The 20,368-nt window shown below is 32.2% G+C and overlaps 1 protein-coding gene and 1 pseudogene across 1 annotated transcript; both read right to left on the bottom strand.

The window, feature by feature from the left end:
* Positions 1-641: 641 nt before the first annotated feature.
* LOC142610222 (putative auxin efflux carrier component 1c) lies at positions 642-4,693 on the bottom strand. Its single transcript, XM_075781979.1, has 6 exons — positions 2,807-4,693; positions 2,120-2,396; positions 1,949-2,034; positions 1,528-1,685; positions 1,337-1,413; positions 642-1,115 (listed from the first exon to the last, which is right to left on the bottom strand). The coding sequence occupies exons 1-6, from the start codon at positions 3,924-3,926 to the stop codon at positions 1,049-1,051; spliced, it is 1,785 nt and encodes a 594-aa protein (XP_075638094.1). The 5' UTR covers positions 3,927-4,693; the 3' UTR covers positions 642-1,048.
* A 324-nt stretch (positions 4,694-5,017) lies between these two features.
* The window catches only part of LOC142609152 (VQ motif-containing protein 11-like), a 34,238-nt pseudogene continuing 18,887 nt past the window's right edge, over positions 5,018-20,368 (bottom strand).

Genomic DNA, 20,368 nt, shown 5'->3' with positions numbered 1-20,368 from the left:
TTCTCACAAGTGAAACTCACATGCATAGTCTATATATTATAAGAGAAATGTCTCGTAAGACTGTTTTCAGAAGAAATTTTTTCTATTCTATTTTTTGCTAGCAGTTTACTTGCTTTGTGTACATATCAGATTACCAATGCTTATAGACTTGATCCATAATCCATATTCATATGCAAAGGGGGTCCAAATGTTTGAACTGCCAAGTGCCAGCTTGTTCCTATGATCCCATCCGAAGACAAGAATTGATGACTAGCTTTGTCGCTTGGGAGAGAGATAGTCAGTGTCAGCAATAGGTCCTCATGACCCCAAAAAGAGAGCCAAGAAGCACCCTAGTCCTAGCCTTTCCAGAAGTCTATACCCACTTAGACTACGCTAACAAGCCCCCATCAAAGCTGTCACAAAGATAAATTCAAGCCATGTCCAAATCCTAGGACCCTAAAGAGAGCTAGTCCTGCAATCTTTTCAAGTTACCAAACCTAAAATTGTTGGTTTTAATAAAGATTTTGAATACAAGAGACAGCTTGTACCCCACTCTTCAGCCTAAAAGGCTGAAAAATGGAAGAAACAAAAACCAGCAAGCACACTTTGATATTCGATATTGATCACTTTCACACGTTTCTCTCAAGAAAAAAGATAAGCACTTTTTAGTTTTTTGCCGGACTTTTCTTTGCATAGAGATTCCAATTGAGTTTAAATCTTTTTTCGACCTTAAAAAGGCAGTAAATAAGTAGACGTATCTACAAGACTACAACTGCAATACACTTCACTTTCCTCGTCAAAAGAACAAAAGCCTGTAAGGCACTAACTAAGCACAAGGTTTAGCACGAAAGGCAAAATGACAACAAAAAATTAGAGCACTCCCCAATGGCTTCAATTTTCTCATTCTTCTTTCCTTTTGCTCCCCTACTTTTTCTTCCTTCCTCTCTAAAGTCATGAAATTCTATGTTGTTCATCTGTTAGAGAATGACAAAAAACACCCCATCCTTTTCAAAAGGGTTACAACATATTCTACCATAACTATTTCCTTAGTAGCTTCAGTGTCTCAGCTTCAAAGTCCCAGCAAGATGTAGTAAACTAGTGTAATAGGAAGAGCTATTAGCATCCCAAATATAACCCTGCACCAATATGGACACCAAAATTGATCATTAATACGAGAGAGAGAGAGTGTGTGCTAGTATTCTTGCAGAGTGCACATGCTAGTCAATATATACATACGGATATTCTCAATGGAATTATTATACACAATAATTTATTTATGATTACATACAATATAGATTTGAAATCACATAAATGCAGTTCATCAGAAATTAAATGTGAATTAGAACAGTGCTCTAACCCAGTGCTGAGAATGTCAGGATGAACATTGTATTCCTTAGCAAAAACGAAGGGGACAATCCCTTGGGGAAGAGCCGCCTGAAAAATTAAGGACAGATTTTACATTATCCCATGAAAATCACAATTAAAATTGAGTGCAACAACAGAAAAAGTAGATAATCAAACTTGATTTGGTATAAGAACCTCATTTACCTGGACAATAGCAATGTGCAACAGAACTCCTCTTAGCCCAATAGCATATGAGGCTGCAGCCATGACCGCAGGACCAGTGATGAATCGAACAGCCATGGCAAAGGCAGCAATGGAGTTCCCACATGCAATAATTTTTGGCTGCAATGCCATGAAAAGACCTGCAACACCACAGGAACAAAAACAAGATTAAAATCAGTACAAATCAAGTTGTGACCAAGTCTACGTTCATTGTATCCAATTTTACTTGGGATGCGAACAAAGTAATCCTAAAATTACTTGGGAGTACAAATACAATAATCTTTTTGTTCTTATAAACGCAAGTAAAATAATCTAAATTAATATACCACTATAAACATTTTCAATCTTTAAATTTGCCATCTAACAAGTAGAAAGCTAAGAAATCCTGAAGGGGTTAACATACCAAGACTAAACATGGCCATTCCGAGACCAGCACTTGAGAGAATGCCTATCGAACCAGCTACAATGGCTGGCATTTCAATTTTCCATCTGTAAAATTACGGAATTGATTAAAACACACGTGCTAACAATTCGAAATTGCTTCAAAACAAGTGCCAGATTTAATTTCACATACCTGAAGGAAACCAGAGACCAAGTGAGGCCAATCAAGCTGGAGTAAGTATTGGGATTCCTAATGAGCTTTCGCCACACCATAATCAAAATGAGTCTGGTCATAACACTAGCAGGCGGCATATTTGTCGGCTTTGATTCAATATGAGCGCCAGTCTTGGGATGAAGCTCAGTTGTTGAGCTTGAACCAAGCTTGGAAAGCACAGGACCTTCCCTGTCAACACCATTTGTCACCGGCCTGTTCCCAAAGCTGAACTCATCCCGACCAAACTCATCATAATCTACCAAACACAAGAATTAGTTTACTATCATATGAAACATGAGGAAATGACAAAAACAAAAAGAAAAATGTTCCCAGTGATGACAACTGTTTCAAAGACCAACCAAAAAACAGGGGATTCTGTTTTGAATCTGAACTAAAAAAGCAAGGAAAACAAGCCAAATCCCATCCTAGGTTGAATGGGAAAACGATAAGACACGTTGAGTAACAAACAAAATGTAACAAACCCCACTTCACAGTTAAAATAACGTTAAACACTCATCCACACCCCTTTTTCAACAACACAATAGCAAAATTCCAAGAGTGACTCAAAAACAAAACCAAATCATGCCTAATAGTCCACAATGTCAAGCACAACATGCACCAAAACAAAATACAACTACTAAAGTTTCAAAAATAAATATTTCAAACCTTTTTGGTGACCAACTCCAGCACCAAGCTCATTCCCATATTCTCCACCTCTGAAAACATGGATGCCGCCTTCTGACACAGGGGAAGCACTTGAGCTCCATACAAACATGTGAAGGTCTTTTCCTCCCTCACCACTACCAACACCATTAGCCTTCTTCTTTGTAGTTCCAGGTGAGAAAATCCCAGCACTAGGAGGAGCTGGATAAGCCCCATTAGCTCTCCCTGCGTTTCCAAACACGTTTACTCCACTCTCTTCTTCAAAACCCAAGTTTCCAAAATTGGATTGCCTTGGGCTCACATTGCTAGCATTCTTACCATTCACCATGGAGTAAAAATCAGTATGGTTGAAACTAGAACCTCTAGGAGTTGGGTTTCTTGAAGATTGGAGAGAGTAAATCTCAGCATTTGTTAAGTTAGAAGGTCGAGGAGTGAGTGAAAGACCAGAATTTGGACCATGAGAGCGGCGAGAGAAGATTTCTGAACGAGAAGAAGCGGATTTTCTAACAGTGACATGGAGCTTACCATCTTCACCAACTTCAGCTTGTGTTTCAAGTGGTTCTTTCCCATCTAAAGAAATGATATCAGAATCAACTCTGAAAGATATTATAGAGCCAGCAGTGTCTGGAAATTGCTCAACAATTAAAAGCCTAGCTCCTCTGTACTCAAACAAGAAAAGCATGAGTGTGTACCAAATGATACATTGGAGGACAACTATTTGAACCATGAGAGTCCCTGAGGCATCACCGTACATGCCTTTGAGTAAAGGTATGCCCATGACAAGTGTGTTGGGGAGAGAGGAGAGAGAGAAGAGTGTGATGGACCATTCAAGTGAGCCTCTTGAGCTGGTCCTTGACCAAATGGCTAGGACCACCAAGACTATAACTTTTTGAAGAGTGTCAGCGGCTATGAACTTGAAGTTCATGGCGTAGGGGTCGTTGGCGGAGATGAAGTGAAAGGAAAGTAGAGGGACTGCAAATAGGGCAACAAAGCGGTTGATGCCTGAACATTGGTCAGGGCTAAAGATTTTCCACCATTTTACAGAACCGTAAGCTAAGATCATAGCCACATAGAGAGGCACAACCGCTGTGAGGACATGGTAGAGGTCTGTGAGAGAAATCATTTTTTTTCTTTTGACAGATGGGGTTTTGGGAGGGTTTTGAGTGATACCCAGATGAGAAAATGGGGTCAAAGAGAAGCCAGATGGGGTTTCGCAAAAAGTGGAAGAAAAACTATAACTTTCCCGGATTTTCTCTGGGATTTTCTTGAGCTTTCTATCCGGAAAACCAGTCCAGCTTAGGAAAGTTAGTTCTTTTAGGAGTTAAAAAAGAGTCCAGTATTGATGTTGAGGAAAATATGTAGAAGAAAATAAGCACATAAAGTTAACCCATTTTCTTATAAACTCAAAGAGACGAAGCTAAGAAAATAAGGGGGATAACAGCGGTAATGGTAAATAGAGGAGACCGCCGGAAAATGACTGGAAGGTTATTTTCCGGCGAGGGTTAGAGAAAGAGAAAGAGGGTAGCAAGTGGGGATGGGAAAGAGAAGCAAAGGGTTATATTTATGGCATTTTAATGGCAGACAAAGAAATAAAAGCTGAGGGCTTTTCTGAAGGTTTTTGTTTTCTTTTTCTATATCTTTTCAGCTTTTTTTGGATTTGGAAAAATGAGAGAGGGAGAGAGAGAGGAGAGAGTATCTCAGGGGAAAGTAAAAGTGAGCCTGTGAGTGAGAGGGAAAAGACCAAGCAGCATCAGAGAGAAAAGAGAGAGAAGTGGAAAAGCGAAAGCAAGGGAGAAACCAGGAGAGCTTCACAAGATTCTCTCCACTTTCTGTAATTTATATAGTGTTCTTATGACACATGAGAATGAGATTGATAAGAAAAATATTTCTACTTTTTCTCTCTGTCGGAACATATTAATATTTTTGGCACTAGGAGTGGATCCCTTCAATTTTTTTTTTCCCTTTTACAATATATACACACACACGCTTAAGAGCACAGGTAAAAAGTGTGTTTAATAACTATATTGTTATTTTTAACACCACTAATACTTAAAATATATACTACAACAATGGTGCTATACCTAAAATTTGTTAGTTACTTGCTATTGTGCAAAAAAATAATAATATTTTATTAAACTCTCTCTCTTCTCTCATTAAAATAATATTTTGCATTTTCTTTCTTTTTCTCTCTCTTCGGCTGCTCTTCTTTCTTCCTTATTCCTTCTCATTTTTTTCTCTCTCCTTCATCGCCGAGACCCATCTCAGTGAACTCAATGGAAACAAAGTCAAGAGCTCTAGCGAGTCAGTACCTCTCAGCGTACACAGCAACAATGGGTGCAAGTAAAACCCTTTTCCTGCTATGGCCTTGTCCTCATCGGACAAAGGTGACTTGGTGCTGGAACTCGGCAGGAAAGGTGAGTCGCAGCCAAGTGGGGTGACCGAACTTGAATCAGTGAGTTGGCGAGATTTGTTAGGCTCAGTTTGATTTCGAGTTTTCTCATGGTGTGGATGTGCCTTCGCTCGTGGAGCTTGAAGGGTGACTGACAAGGGCCGGTGGGGTCACCGGGAGTGAATGGTTTGGAGGGATGTTTTGAAGGGATGGTGACCAGGAGTTTATTAGAGTCACCTAATAAGCCGGTCAGTTTATGGACTAGGTCTCTAAAGGAGTTTGTGTTTGCTTGCACAAAGGTTGTTACTGTTGGTGAATTCATGGAATTGGTCATACTAGAATGTTTTTCTATTTTTGAGATTCAACTTTTTCTGTTTTTGAATTTTGTAGATTTTTTGTTCTGTTTTGTTGTTTTTCTAATCGGAAATGTAATTTTGTTAAGGCGTTTGGTTGCCACGAAAATTTGTTGGAATGAATGAAATCATTTTAATTTTTTTTACTGAGGTGTTTGGTTGGTGAGAAAATGTTGCAAAATGAAGGAAATCATTATTAAAAGTAAACTTTATTACTATAAAAAAATATATCAAAATCACTTCAATTTGGCCAAGTTAGCTTGAATTTGATTTTTTTTTTTTGGTGGTGGTTTTTGGCTAATTTGGGTTTTTGGCTAATTTGGATTTTTGGCGGTGGTTGTGGGTGGTTGTTCTTGGCTTGCTAGTTGTTGTTGGGTGGTTGTGCTTGGTTGGCAGTGGTTGTGGATTGTGTCATTGATCGGTTTGTGGTATTTTTTTTGTAGTGGGATGTATTATTTTATTGTAGTAGATATATTAATTTATTGTGTTGAAAGCTAAAATAAATTCACTGATGCTGAATGTTTTATAAAATGAGTAGGTAAAATAGATAAAGTAGTTTTTTGTAGTGCCAAATAGATAAAAAAAAAATAGTTCAACTGCTGTGGATGCTCTAATATCCTTATATCACAACTCAGTGAGCTATATACTTCATAATTTCCACATAAGACCCTATGGGAGCTAGAGGGAGGAACCTAGGATGGGTCATTTAGCCCAAAAGAACCTCCCCTTTGGAAAGAGGTACAAAATGAAAAAGTAATAAATTAACACAAGGTTTTTTTAGATGGCTTTCAAGGCATTAAATAACTAGCTCAATATATCTATTTATATAATAATAAAAAAATTATTCAAATTTGAAATATACACTTAAGTGTGAATGTATCCAACTCCTTTAAGTGTGAATGTATCTAACTTTTAATATCTTTCTTACATTATGGTTAATTAGGATTTGCATAATTGTTATTATATCATTATATATTTTTTCTTTTATTTAATTTTATAATTTGATTATTGGAAGAGGGAGAATTTGAACATTTGATATTTTTATTAGAAACACCAAGAAATGTCAATCACATGAGTTACTAGGCTCTTAGCACCATCATTAGGCACTTGATGCTTGCTTCTTTGGTCCACATTGGTTCTTTGATCAAGGTGTCATTGATCCTTAGTACAATCTTCATGATTATTGCTAATACACTCTTGCAAGTTCATGGGTCAATCACGAGCCATAAGTTTGTATTTAAGAAGCTTGAACTAATCACAGATGAGGCCTTTGATGAACACATTGTGTATTTTAGGGACTAGCAATTTTTGTTTTATTTTTAAAATGGCATTTGCAATTTATAATTTTATACATCCCAACCTACCTAATTCTCCCATAAAATGGCCTGTGAAATTCTTTGGAGAGAGAAGGGAGGAACTTTGAAAGTGAAAGTGTCATTAAGCCAAAAAGAACCTACCCCCTTAGTAAGAGGTAGAAACTACAATTTCATCCAAGGTTATAAACATACTACACTATGTTTGATTTGAGTGAAAATGGAAGAAAATGAAAGTAGAGAAGGAAAAGGCAGGGAGGATTGGAGAGAAATCGAGGGAATTGTTTTTCCATGTGTCCATCATTTTTCTTTCCTCCATTATATGTTTGTCTTATGCCACGACTCTTAAACTTTATCCAGAGCACTTTGGGAGTCAATTTTGAACTATTAGACCAACCCCCTGGGTTCCCTCAATAAGTGTGCCAATTTTTTTTATTATTTGAAAGTTACAACAATGGAGAAAAATGATTCAAACCATAATTCTTCTCACGAAGGAGAACATGCAATGTCACTGATCCATATGCCACAATTTTTTTTTTCTTTTTTGGTTGCAGTGCATGGCACTTGACATAAGTATACCTAATACGCGAAATCTTTAACTTTTAGTATCACATGTAATTGGAGAGAGAATTTAAACTAATGGTCATCTTCTTTGATTCTATAATAAATTGTCACTTCTTTAAAATAAGACAAAATTTGACTACAAACTTAATTATAGTTAAGACTACAACTTTTATTAAAAAATTAGGATGACTATATATTTTGAAAATATAATTACTAGAAAGCATATTTTAACACACATGTTAAATTTTATTTAATAGGATGTTATTTACTATATGATCCATAAACATATTTTTATGCATAATTTTATACTACAAAAATTTATAATTTAAACAATTAATTGATAACATGGCTATTAATCTTTAATCTTCTATAAATTTTGCAAGTATGAAGGATATAAGAAGAATATATAATCCAATGATAGATTTGTCAAAATTCACATCTAATTAATTAAGTTGCAACTAAATTTGTAACCAAATTTTGTCCTTAAAATATTGATATATATATATATATATTTATTGGTATTGAGTGATAGACTATCAATAGTAGAGCCAAGATGTTCCATTGGCTAGAGAGAAAAATATGAACTAATTTACTAGTTTGATGGGTTGTCCTTAAAATATTGAAATATCTATTTTTTGGTATTGAGTGATAGTCTATCAATAGTAGAGCCAAGATGTTCCATTGGCGAGAAAGATATATATGAACTAATTTACTAGTTTGATGGGTTGTACTATGAGACTTTTATTTTGAAGTTGGAAATATAATTGCGTAGATTAATGTTTAAGAGATAAATTCAAATTCAAATTTTCTTTTCTTTATACTCATCACCAGTTTTTAAAATTGAGTATGCTTCTAAATTTTCTTTTAGCAAGGTTTTAATGCAACCTGGATTCCAAGAATTTTTATGCAACCCACTACGTGTTGGTTAAAAAAGCCATCTACATGTATTATTTAAATAAGTCACATAACTCATTAAAAATATCATGTAACTATAAGTACAAGTAGATGGTTTTTTAAACTGTCACGTAATGAATTGCATAAAAATCCCTACAACCCCAGTTGCGTAGAAACCTTTTCCTTGTTTTTTCTGCGTGTTCTTGTTTAGGAGCACTAAACTTGTTATTATTATTACTATATGTATATATATATATATATATATATATATATATATATAACCGAAATCTCTTAAACTCTCATAATTTGCCACATCGGCACAATATTTAAATAAAATTATCATTTTATTTAAATAAAAATTATTTTTGTTTAGTCCAAACTTAACAATGAGTGAAACACTATCTCTCTAACAAGTCTAACTTAAACTCAAACTCATCATTTTTTTTAAACAAAATTATTTTTGTTTAATCCAAATTTAACGAGTGAAACTCTATCTCTCTAATAAGTCCAACTTAAACTCAAACTCAAACGTTGATATTATTATTATTATTATTATTATTATTATTATTATCATCATCTCTCTACTTCAATAACGTGATATTTTATAATAGGGTGTAAACTTATAACCATAGATTATTCTTTTAAATGTCCCACAATCTTTTTCTTATATTTTTCAGTCATATATATTTTGTTTTGTTTCAATAATTTCTAAGCTATGAATAATTAGATTCTTTAATATTTTTTGGTTTTTCAGAAGTTTTAATATCTGAATTTTTAAGTTACTTTTATCAGTATCTGAAATTGTCTGACAAATTTTTTGTAAGTCATTGCACGTTCAAGCAATGTCTTCAAATTGTAATACAAATTGAAGTCATACAAAAGCAAATCCTGTAATGGTGTAGTTTCTTAATCAATTTAAAATTTTATAAAATTATTTTAGTCTACCTTACAAATAGATAGGTTCACGTGCATAACACGAGTTGACGACTAGTTATTATTATTATTATTATTAAAAAGTACCCATGTGCAACTTCCCCAACCTCATCTACTCATTTACCACTTAGACCAAAAAAAAAAAAAAGGCTTTATAACTAAAGCTAACATTTCAAGAGGAAAAGAAAATAGTTCTTATTACTCCTTTCTTTTACCAGTATTAATCCATGTACAAGGAACAATTTCACCGAAATTATTTTTCTATATTTTTATTTAAGGTTAATGGCTTTATATTAATTTGGGAAAAAAATTATGCTTTATAAGTAATACTTTGTTGATTTTTTGTAAATCACTTGGTTGGATTGAGTCTTAAACTTTTTAAAAGGTTTGGGTTGAATTAGGTCTGAGTGGCAAAAATTTTCAATTTAAGTAACGTGAATAAATTCGCACTTTTAATAATTTGGAAAAAAAATGTAATTTATAGATAAAAATAAAATAATTTAGTTTTGATAGATGAAATTCAATTATGTAATTACCTCTAGAAAGAATGTTGATTGTGTTTTATAAAAAATTAAAAATTAAAAAAAAAAGATTGTTGATTGCTATTGCTAAAGCGATAACAAGAGTGATTACAACAGATAATTAAGCCTTGAATAGATGGAATAGATTGAATGAATCTCCCCAAAATGTTCAAGATTATGTTGAAGCTAGAAACAACAATAGAAAATTGCATGCCTTGAACTTTCAAATTTTCAATACATGTACGCGCGATGTATCAAAATAAATAGTATACTAATCTTATCATATAAATTTTTTTTTTCTTTTTTCATTTGTTAGAAAAATATGAATACACTGATAAAAGATGGAGAGGTTTGGAAAGAGTCCAATGGGAAGAGACAATAGTCTCTGCCACTGTGCCACCACAGGAAGAAGGACCATGAAAAGAACAAATCATGAACAACAAAATTAAGAAAAAAAACAATAGCAGCAGAACAGATCAAAAGAAGAAGCATAAAAACCCTCAAATGCTGGGAATGATTGCTGCAAAAAAAAAAAAAGGGAATCTGAAATTTCCGAATCCCACAACTTCATGCGCAACAATTGGCATGTGTCACGTTCTCATGTAATCATTGTATTTCTAGCTATGACGGGGCCTATTTTGGTTTGTGTTTCCTCAGCTGCGTGGCCCTTTAAAATGGCCCATGACCCCAACCAAAACCTAAAAAATAAGAATAAAAAAACCAAAACCCCAACATAAATATAAGACATTAGAGATTTGGGATCGACCAAAAAGAAATATTCTTCCATATCTTTGTCTAATGGTAAATATCATCCTGCTGATGGAGTGATGGGCAGCAGTTTTGTCAAATCAAGGTCGTCTATATAGCTCATCTCATCCATATAGCAGTCTAACCACGGATTTAGATTCGATGCAATATTAAAAGGATGTAATTATTCTAATCCTTCTCAAGTAAATTTTTACCATTCTTAACTTTCAACTTTAACTTTTTAACTATTTTTTAACTTTTTGTATTTAATGGTTGAGAACTTGAGATTGAAAGTTACTTTTTTCAGCTCTCAATTTTAACTATCCATTGTTTTTGCATATACTTTAAATATTACATTTGATCTCAATCCTCTAACCATGATGTGGAGAAGAAATGTGGACAATCCATCTTAATTAAGAAAGACCAAATCTCGAAATTTTTGGATTGTGCTTTCAGCCAAAAATATGTTGTGTCCAGGAATTAATAGACTCTAAACGTTGTTGCCTCTATTTCCACCTTGGTGTACTCCATGACCCAATCATGGGATGTGGCTAGAATCATGGAGCATTTTGAAAATGTCTTTTGTATATACATCATCGTCTTAACATGACAAGGTATGAAGAACTCCCCTAATCACTAGATATCTTGAAATATCATCTTATGACTGCTAACTTAGGTATTAGAATAGTATTGGCTGACACCATACTAGTGTCAACTTTGAAATTTTTGTCATGTTTTCTTGTAGATTTTCCAAAATTTAAGTGGGACGACATTGATTTCAAACATTATCAATACCTTCCACACACACATATATGTGGCAATGTGGTAAGACAATTTGTTGACATTCAATATAAAAAAATAATTGGTATTTTACTAATATTGTCCTTGAAATTTAATGTGATTATTAATAATTTTTTCAAAGACTCTTGCCGTCGAATAAGCGACATGAATTCAAATGCCACCCATACCAAAAAAAAAAACTTAATTAATTAATATTTTGATATAATGATAAAGAACAATAATCATAAAATATGTGCTGCAAGTTTGCACTTTATAGATTTGCTTCTCTATCATTTTTCACCTAAGAGCTAACTTTTCAAAGGACCAAAGCCATAAATGAGACTCGGAGAAATGGCTAGGGCTTTGAAAGTACTGCTACCTAACATTAATTAGTTAAGAAGTAAATTTAGTTAAAGTTTTTACCTAAAATTGACCACAAACGTTGAATATGCTGCATGATCTTGGTGAACCTATGCAAACAAGTCAAAGTGCACCAAAAAAATATTTGTCACCACTATCATGCATCATTGTCTTTCGGTCATCGTGGTGATCAATCATTGGAACTTCTCTTTTGGCCTTTGTTAAATCCGCATGGTCTGTCTAAATATCTATCCTGATTGTCCCCAAGACAAATTCAACTCAACAACACCATTCACAACCATTTTCACACCAAATTTTAAACTTATTGACTTGTGTAACTGTGAGCGGTCAATTAAAAGTGATGAATTTATATAAACAGAAAGTGTTGATCACTCACAATTTCATAAGTTAACAAATTGTGAAATTTAGTATGTGATTAGTTGTGTCTCTAGAATTATTCAATTCAATTCGACATACTTCAACTGAAATCAAGATTTTGCCTCTCTCTCTCTCTCTCTCTCTCTCTCTCTCTCTCTCTCTCTCTCTCTCTCTCTCTCTCTCTCTCTCTCTGGGTAAGGAGTCTAAAAGAAAAAAGTAACCACTTTCTTTAAAGAAAGATCAGCTCAGGTGTGAGTGCATTTCTAGCACCGGATGCTACTTATCAAAATGTTCGGAATTGCGTATTTCATTATCAAATATAAAGTCAGTCAGCAAAAGAGTTGAGAAAAGAATGCCGACTTTGCATGTTTCAGCTTGAAAAGAACCTAATTCCTTTCCAACTAGATTAAAAAGCCACACCATGTATGGTGCTTTTCTAGATGACCATTACTTTAAACAATTGACTAATGGCTAATCATCTAATCTTAGTAGCTTCAAAACATAAAAAATCTTTTACTTTGTTTTTTTCCTTCTCTCCTTTTTTGTAAACAAATAGACTAAAGTGATTTTGGTTATTAAACACTCTACCTAGACCACATTACAAAGATTCGAGAATTTGTGAAAATAAACAAATGCAACATTATCTCCTAAGGGAGCAACAATGCAACATGTAAACATTTTTGTTCTTTTTTTAAGGTTCGGTTAATTGGTGCATTTAAGGTCATTATGAACAAATTATTTTAAGAAAATTTTGACACAATTTTATAAAAAATAGAAAAATTATCAAAATATTAATTGTTTTTTTTCTTTTCCTATAAAAACTTTCCTAAAATGATTTAATAATACATGCCTTTAGAGCATTAGTTAACCTTACCTCTCTTTTTTTTTTCAAATTATTACCAATGTCATTTTGATTGTGCACTTGTCTTCAATCATGAGAAGACAAAAATTGTTTTCCCAACAACAAAGTGAACCCCTTCCTTTTATCATTACAAAGCACCCAATCGTCTTATGGGAAGTAGAGATTAGGAAAATGACTAATTAATCTAGCCTGGCCTCTAATATATAGATGATCTTAAACCCAAAACAGAAAAAGAAAAAGAAAAAAAAGCTTGAGAGACACTTTATTCATACTCTTGACAAAAGCTGTAGAGAATATAACACACTAAAATCCTTGAATGGGAGTCATTCATTCCCTTCGGTTGAGGTTGTCTGCCATATAGCTTACAAAAAACTAGCTAATAGCGCCCGCACAATCACCTAAACTTCAATGTGGCCCTTCCTTTTTTTCAAAAATAATATAAATTAATTTTATATTTTGGGACAAAAATTTTGTATTCTTAAAGTACGGTGAAAATAGCCAAATACCATATTTTGGTATAATTTGTAGCAAACTTGCACTGTTTCTGAAATATTTAGCAATTTACCACTTTTTTAGTACTCGAATTTCACAAAATCGAGTTCTAAATAATACTCGAGTTCAGTGAACTCGAGTACCTAGGGAGTCGCTAGCGTGGCACTGCTGACTTGAAATTTGTGCAATTAAAAATAATAATGTGGTACTTGAGCTTGGTAAACTCGAGTTCCATGCAACACAATACTCGAGCTTACTAGGCTCGAGTTCTTTGTAAATAAAATGGCCTTTATTTTTCTTCTATGGTACTCGAGCTCACCAAGCTCGAGTTCCTTGTAATATGGAACTTAAGTTTGGCAGGCTCGAGTTCCTTATTATTATTATTGATAATGAACATATAAACATAAACATTAAAATAAGTAATTTTCTACATTTGAACGCACAAACATATGTTTTTATTTATTTAAATAGGCTCGAGTTCACGTTTACTGTATATTCAAATTTGACCATAATGCTTCCAAGAAGTTGGAAACTGATGAGTGTGTTAAAAATAAATGAATAAGAGTTATGAGTGGCCGAAAAATTAATATTTTGAAATTAAAATTTCTATATTCTACAATGCTTCTATTTAATAGTTTGATAAGCTCGAGTTCCTTATAATATTTTTTTTTTATAATCAGCAAATAAACTTAAACATAAAAATAAGTAGTTTTTTTTTTCAATTAAATGCACAAACATATATTTTTATTTATTTAAATAGAAGCATTGTAAAATATAGAAATTTTAATTTCAAAATATTAATTTTTGGGCCACTCATACCCCTTGTTCATTCATTTTTAACACACTCGTCAATTTCTAACTTCTCAGAAGCGATATGATCAAATATGTTAAAATATTGGAGGTTACAATGAGAAATTAGAACAACATGTAAAAGAAAAACCCCACTTCATTTTTAGTCATGGGCACACCGAAAGAAATTTAAGCTACATATTGTTACTTTATCAATCCTGTTCCGAATTACCGTATGGTCAAATGATTGATAAGTATTGTAGAAAGAGTGGACCACTTGGATATAAAGAAAAACTTAAGTTTTATCACATCTAGATATGTAAATTCTTGACTTGCAGTGTTTCTAAGAGGAATGTAAAACATTTTTTTTATGTATATCTAAATTTTTGGCTGATGATGTGAAAGTCGCTTTGACAACTTTTTTTCTTGGCGAGTTGTAGCACCCCATGTTTAGATATTTTTCACTGTTTTCTCACAAAACACCTCCTGAAATTGTGTTCTCTAAATTTAAAAGCAAAATCTGTATGCTTTTTCATGTTTGAATTTCACAATAATCGAACATGTTTTTCTGCATTGATAAATCTGTTTCTACATTAATAAAATTTGCTCTTTGCACATCATGTTTACTGTATATTCAAATCTTCTTATTGCATTCATAAAATCTGTTTTCTGCATTAATTAAAATTGTTCATTGTTTTCCCATAAAAATTATTCACTATTTTTTGCATAAACTATTTATAGCATTCTGCATAAAATTATTTTATGTTCAGCATTATTTAAAAAATTGTTTACTCTATTTTCTGCATAAATTATTCTTTGTTCACTATTTAAAAATTTGTTCACTGTTTTCTCATAAAACACCTATTGAAATCGTGTTTTCTACATTTAAAAGTCAAATCTGAATTATTTTTCATGTTTAAATTTCACAATAATCGAATTTGTTTTTCTGCATTGATAAAATCTGTTTCTACATTAATAAAATTTTCTCTCTGCACATCATGTTTACTGTATATTCAAATCTGCTTACTGCATTCATAAAATCTGTTTTTTGCATTAATTTAAACTGTTCATTGTTTTCTCATAAAAATTGTTCACTATTTTCTGCATAAACTATTTCTAAGATGTTGCATAAAATTATTTTCTATTCAACATTATTTAAAAAATTATTCGCTCTCTTTTTTGCATAAATTATTCTCTGTTTACTATTTAAAAAATTGTTATCTGTTTTCTCATGAAACGGTTTATGCAAAAAACAATGAACAATTTTTATGATAAAACAGTGAATAGTTTTAATTAATGCAAAAAACAGATTTTATGAATGTCGTAAGCAGATTTGAATATACAGTAACCATGATGTGCAGAGAGTAAATTTTATTAATGTAGAAATAGATTTTATCAATGCAGAAAAATAGATTCGATTATTGTGAAATTTAAATATAAAAAAGCATTCAAATTTGGCTTTTAAATTTAGAAAACACAATTTCACGAGGTGTTTTATGAGAAAACAGTGAACAATTTTTTAAATAGCGAACAGAGCATAATTTATGCAGAAAAGAGAGTGAACACTTTTTGAAATAATGTTACATAGAAAATATTTTATGCAAAATTCTAGAAATAGTTTATGCAAAAAACAGTGAACAATTTTTGTGGGAAAACAATGAACAGTTTTAATTAATGCAAAAAACATATTTTATGCATGCAGTAAACAGTTTGAATATACAATAAACATGATGTGCATAGAGCAAATTTTATTAATGTGGAAACAGATTTTATTAATGCAGAAAAACAGATTGAATTATTATGAAATTCAAGCATGAAAAAGCATACAGATTTGGCTTTTAAATTTAGAAAACACAATTTCAGGAGGTGTTTTATGAGAAAATAGTAAACAATATCTAGACATGGGGTGCTACAACTCTCCAAGAAAAAAAGTTGCCAAAGCAACTTTCACATCATCAACCAAACATTTAGATATACATAAAAAAATGTTTCACATTCCTCTTAGAAACACTGCAAGTCAAGAACTTACATATCTAGATGTGGTAAAACTTAAGTTCTTCTTTATATCCAAGTGGTCCACTCTTTCTACAATACTTAGCAATCATTTGACCAAACGGTAATTCAGAACAAGATTGATAAAGTAACAATATGTAGTTTAAACTTCTTTCAGTATGCCCATGGCTAAAAATGGAGTGAGATTTTTCCTTTAAATGTTGTTCTAATTTCTCATTATAACCCTCAATATTTTAACCAATTTGACCATAACGCTTCCAAGAAGTTAGAAATTGATGAGTGTGTTAAAAATGAATGAACAAGGGGTATGAGTGGCCTAAAAATTAATATTTTGAAATTAAAATTTCTATATTTAACACACTCATCAATTTCTAACTTCTTGGAAGCGTTATGGTCAGATTTGGATATACAGTAAACGTGAACTCAAGCCTATTTAAATAAATAAAAACATATGTTTGTGCATTCAAATGAAGAAAATTACTTATAAAAAATGAATAAAATTACTTATTTTTATGTTTAAAATTACTTATTTTTATGTTTAAAATTACTTATTTTTATGTTTATATGTTGATTATCGGAAAATAATAATAATAATAATAAGGATCTCGAGCTGCCAAACTCGAGTTCCATATTACAAGGAACTCGAGCTTGGTGAGCTCGAGTACCATAGAAGAAAAATAAATACCATTTTATTTACAAAGAACTCGAGCCTAGTAAGCCTGAGTATTATTTTGCATGAAACTCGAGTTTACCAAACTCAAGTACCACATTATTTTCTTTAATTGCACAAATTTCAGGTCAACAGTGTCACGCTGGCGAATCCTTAAGAACTCGAGTTCACTGAACTCAAGTACTATTTAGAACTCAATTTTGTGAAATTTGAATACTAAAAAAGTGGTAGATTGCTAAATATTTTCGAAACAATGCTAGTTTGCTACAAATTTTGCCAAAACGTGATATTTGGCTATTTTCACCCTTAAAGTACTAGTATAACTATTCACTAACCCCACATCACCAATGTGCCAATTGGAGTGAGTTTATTTCTTACTTCCCATAAAACTACTTAATTAGGTTAATTTCTAGGTTTATTTGATGTCTTCCAATAGCTACATTTAATACTCTTTTAATTAAGTCAATGAATTCCTCTGTCCAAGAAAAAAAAAGTGAAAATCTTGCGTGAAAAGATGTTATGAAATTTGATTATTATATTACTACTTAACCATTTATGTTTTAGAAATTATTTGTTGTATTACACAGTCATAAAATGCAATGAGAATAATGAAATATAAACCTAGTTAAGCTCTTTTGTAATTGTACTCTAGTTATGTAATATATTATAAACTCAATTTAAAACATTAGTATTACTATTTTCGTGTGTATTCTAATAAGTATTATTGTTTACTAAAAAAATGTAATATATATAATGAAGTTATTGTGAAATTATAAGAATGTTTTTAAATAATGGGTGATCATGATGTTAAATTTTTAGACGATGGATGGTGATTAGCTCCTCGATAATGTGAGAAATTCTTAATTTAGTAGAATGTATCACTTTCCATAAGGCTCATAACTCTTTTTCTAGGAAAATATTATACATCATCCGTTTAGCCAAAAAAAAAAAAAAAAAATTAAGCACCAATAAAAGTTATTATTTTCTTGCATTTTCTTTTGGTTTCTCCCCAAAAAAAAAAAAAAACTGCAAGTATAATGGGCCATTTTCTACAAGTATTATTAGAAAAAAAATGGCCACCATTACTCGGCCTGTTATGTTAATAAGCCTGTTCGTTAATGGGTCTGGTCAGGGCCTGTGCAGCACTTATTCCGTTGATTTCTCTGCCAAACCAAACGATAATTAAATAATTATTTTCTTTGATCAAAATTATTAACATTTTTTTTTAGGTTAATAATGTTGTGCATGCTAACATCTAACACTGTCTTGGGGAGTTTCAAGTAAGGGTGGCAACCCACCAATTTGCCAAAATCAACCCAATTCAACACAATCTATAGGGTTGACATTTTTTTCAACCCACCCATGGTAAGCTGGGTTAAAAAAAAAAAACCTCAACCCAAAACAACCCAACCCATACACACGTAGAGTTTATAAAGGAAATAAATAAAATTGAATGGCACCAAATCAAATGGACAGAGAAAAAAAATAATGGAAATGAGTGGAAATGAAGTATGATGGTGAACCAAAAGGAAAACAAACTCCGACTCGTCCATAGGTGTCATCCAGGGCAAGAATGCAAGAATGGCCTCCCCTGACAGGATGGTCGTCCATAGGCATGTGGCTCGTCCATAAGTAAGACTCATGGACGAGCTCTGACACTTGGGAATAATTACAGAAATTAGTGTACAAGAACTAAAGCGAACCACATGTCACTATTTGGAGGCATGAGTTAGGTTCTGGTTCATCGTTATAACTTCCTCTGTAGGACTTAAATTCCATGACAGTTATAGGAAATAAAATGTTCTAACTCCTATAACAGTTGTGGAAATTAACCTTGAATCCTCTGCCCTCCTCATTTATAGGAGAAGTTATGAGACAAGTAACTGCTCCAAGACCACACTATATAAACGTTCGTTCACGTCAAATGAAGGTAAGTTTTTACAACTCCTGAAAGTTGGAACTCTAGAATTGAAAAGAAAACTAACTTTGGCATCGGAGGGTTCTTAGCCGGTTCGCCCCGGTCATCCTTTGATTGTGTGTTCTTCTTTTCAAGCCTTCAAAATAATCACTAGCCTATTGAAGCTCGGAGCATCCAGCCTACTGATTCTCTTTACATCATCAAAGTATATATATATTTTTCTCTTCTTTGGACATTTGATAGGAAATCAATAGTATGAAAAATAAATTTAATTATTCGGGATTATATATTATTTATTTATTTAGGGGAGGAGGGAAAACATTTGTCACTTTTCTTTCACTCATAAATTCACTATATGTGGGAGTTATTTTTAAAGAGAAATTGAGAATTTTAGTGTAGTGGGAAATTTATAGCTTTCCCATAATAAAATATATTATTTCAAGAAATCCTTGAGAAATTATATAAACTCCATTAAATAGTTATTTTCAATATGAAACAAATACCAAAAAATATTTTTCAAAATTTCTTTTAGGAACACAACTAAACATCAAAACATTACTATGTTTTCAACTAAAAACATTTTCCATCAAAAACCCTTTTAGGTCAAAATATATACAGCCTAAGTGCTATATCATAGATATCACTTTAAATATAAAACAAGTCTACGTTAATAATCTACAAATCTAATATAAAACTAATGTATCACAGACGCCATAGGTTGAAACTTTCTAAAATAAAAAACTAATGCATCCATGTATACTTAACAGTGCGTTTGGTTAGAGGTGTTTTAGGGAGGAGGCAAAATAGTGGAATGAAAAAATGAGAGAAAATATCATTTTCTTTTGTTTACTAAAGGAGAAATTGGATGGAAGGAAATTGGGGTAGGGTACGAGTTTTCTCTTTGGACCCACAAATCTCTCTCCAAAATGGAGAAAACTTTAGAGAAGCAAAATGTCAAGTTTGCCCCCACTTTTTCATCATTATGCTTTTAATGATAAGGGTATAATAGTAATTAATTATTCATCATTCTACTTTTCCATCTTCTCTACCAACCACAAATGATAAAGAACACATATTTTATATCTTCCAACTTTTCCATCCTTCCAATATTTTATATCCTTCCACCGTCTCACTTTTACATCCTCCCAATAAAATGGAGATAGAGAGCCTAATTGTTAATTTTGTGATTAAATTTTTTTGGATAAAAAAAGAGCTAAATTATTTTTTTTGTCCATGGAGTTTGCATAATTTTTTTTTTATTCCTAAATTTTATAGTGTTCATTTTTCTTTCATTAACTATTGAAAATGTTCCACTCTCTTTCCTTTAACCCACACCCACGCGCGCTTACACACAAGTTTTTAATCTTTAAAATATTGGAAAATTTTATTTTTATCCATAGATTATTGAAAAAAGCCCCATGCAAAGTTTAGGGACAAAAAATGAATTTCATGCAAAGGTTAGGGATAAAAAAATAATGTTGTAGTAAACAAAAAATCAATAAATAAATTTATTAAAGGTTAATGTTTTGATTTATACATTTTGGGGTCATTGTCAATTTGGTCCCTACTTTTTAGTGGCTATCAAATTG

Source organism: Castanea sativa, chromosome 9 (assembly GCF_040712315.1).
Source record: "Castanea sativa cultivar Marrone di Chiusa Pesio chromosome 9, ASM4071231v1".
NCBI classification, from domain to species: Eukaryota; Viridiplantae; Streptophyta; class Magnoliopsida; order Fagales; family Fagaceae; genus Castanea; species Castanea sativa.
This window is presented reverse-complemented; position numbering and strand designations above follow the sequence as displayed.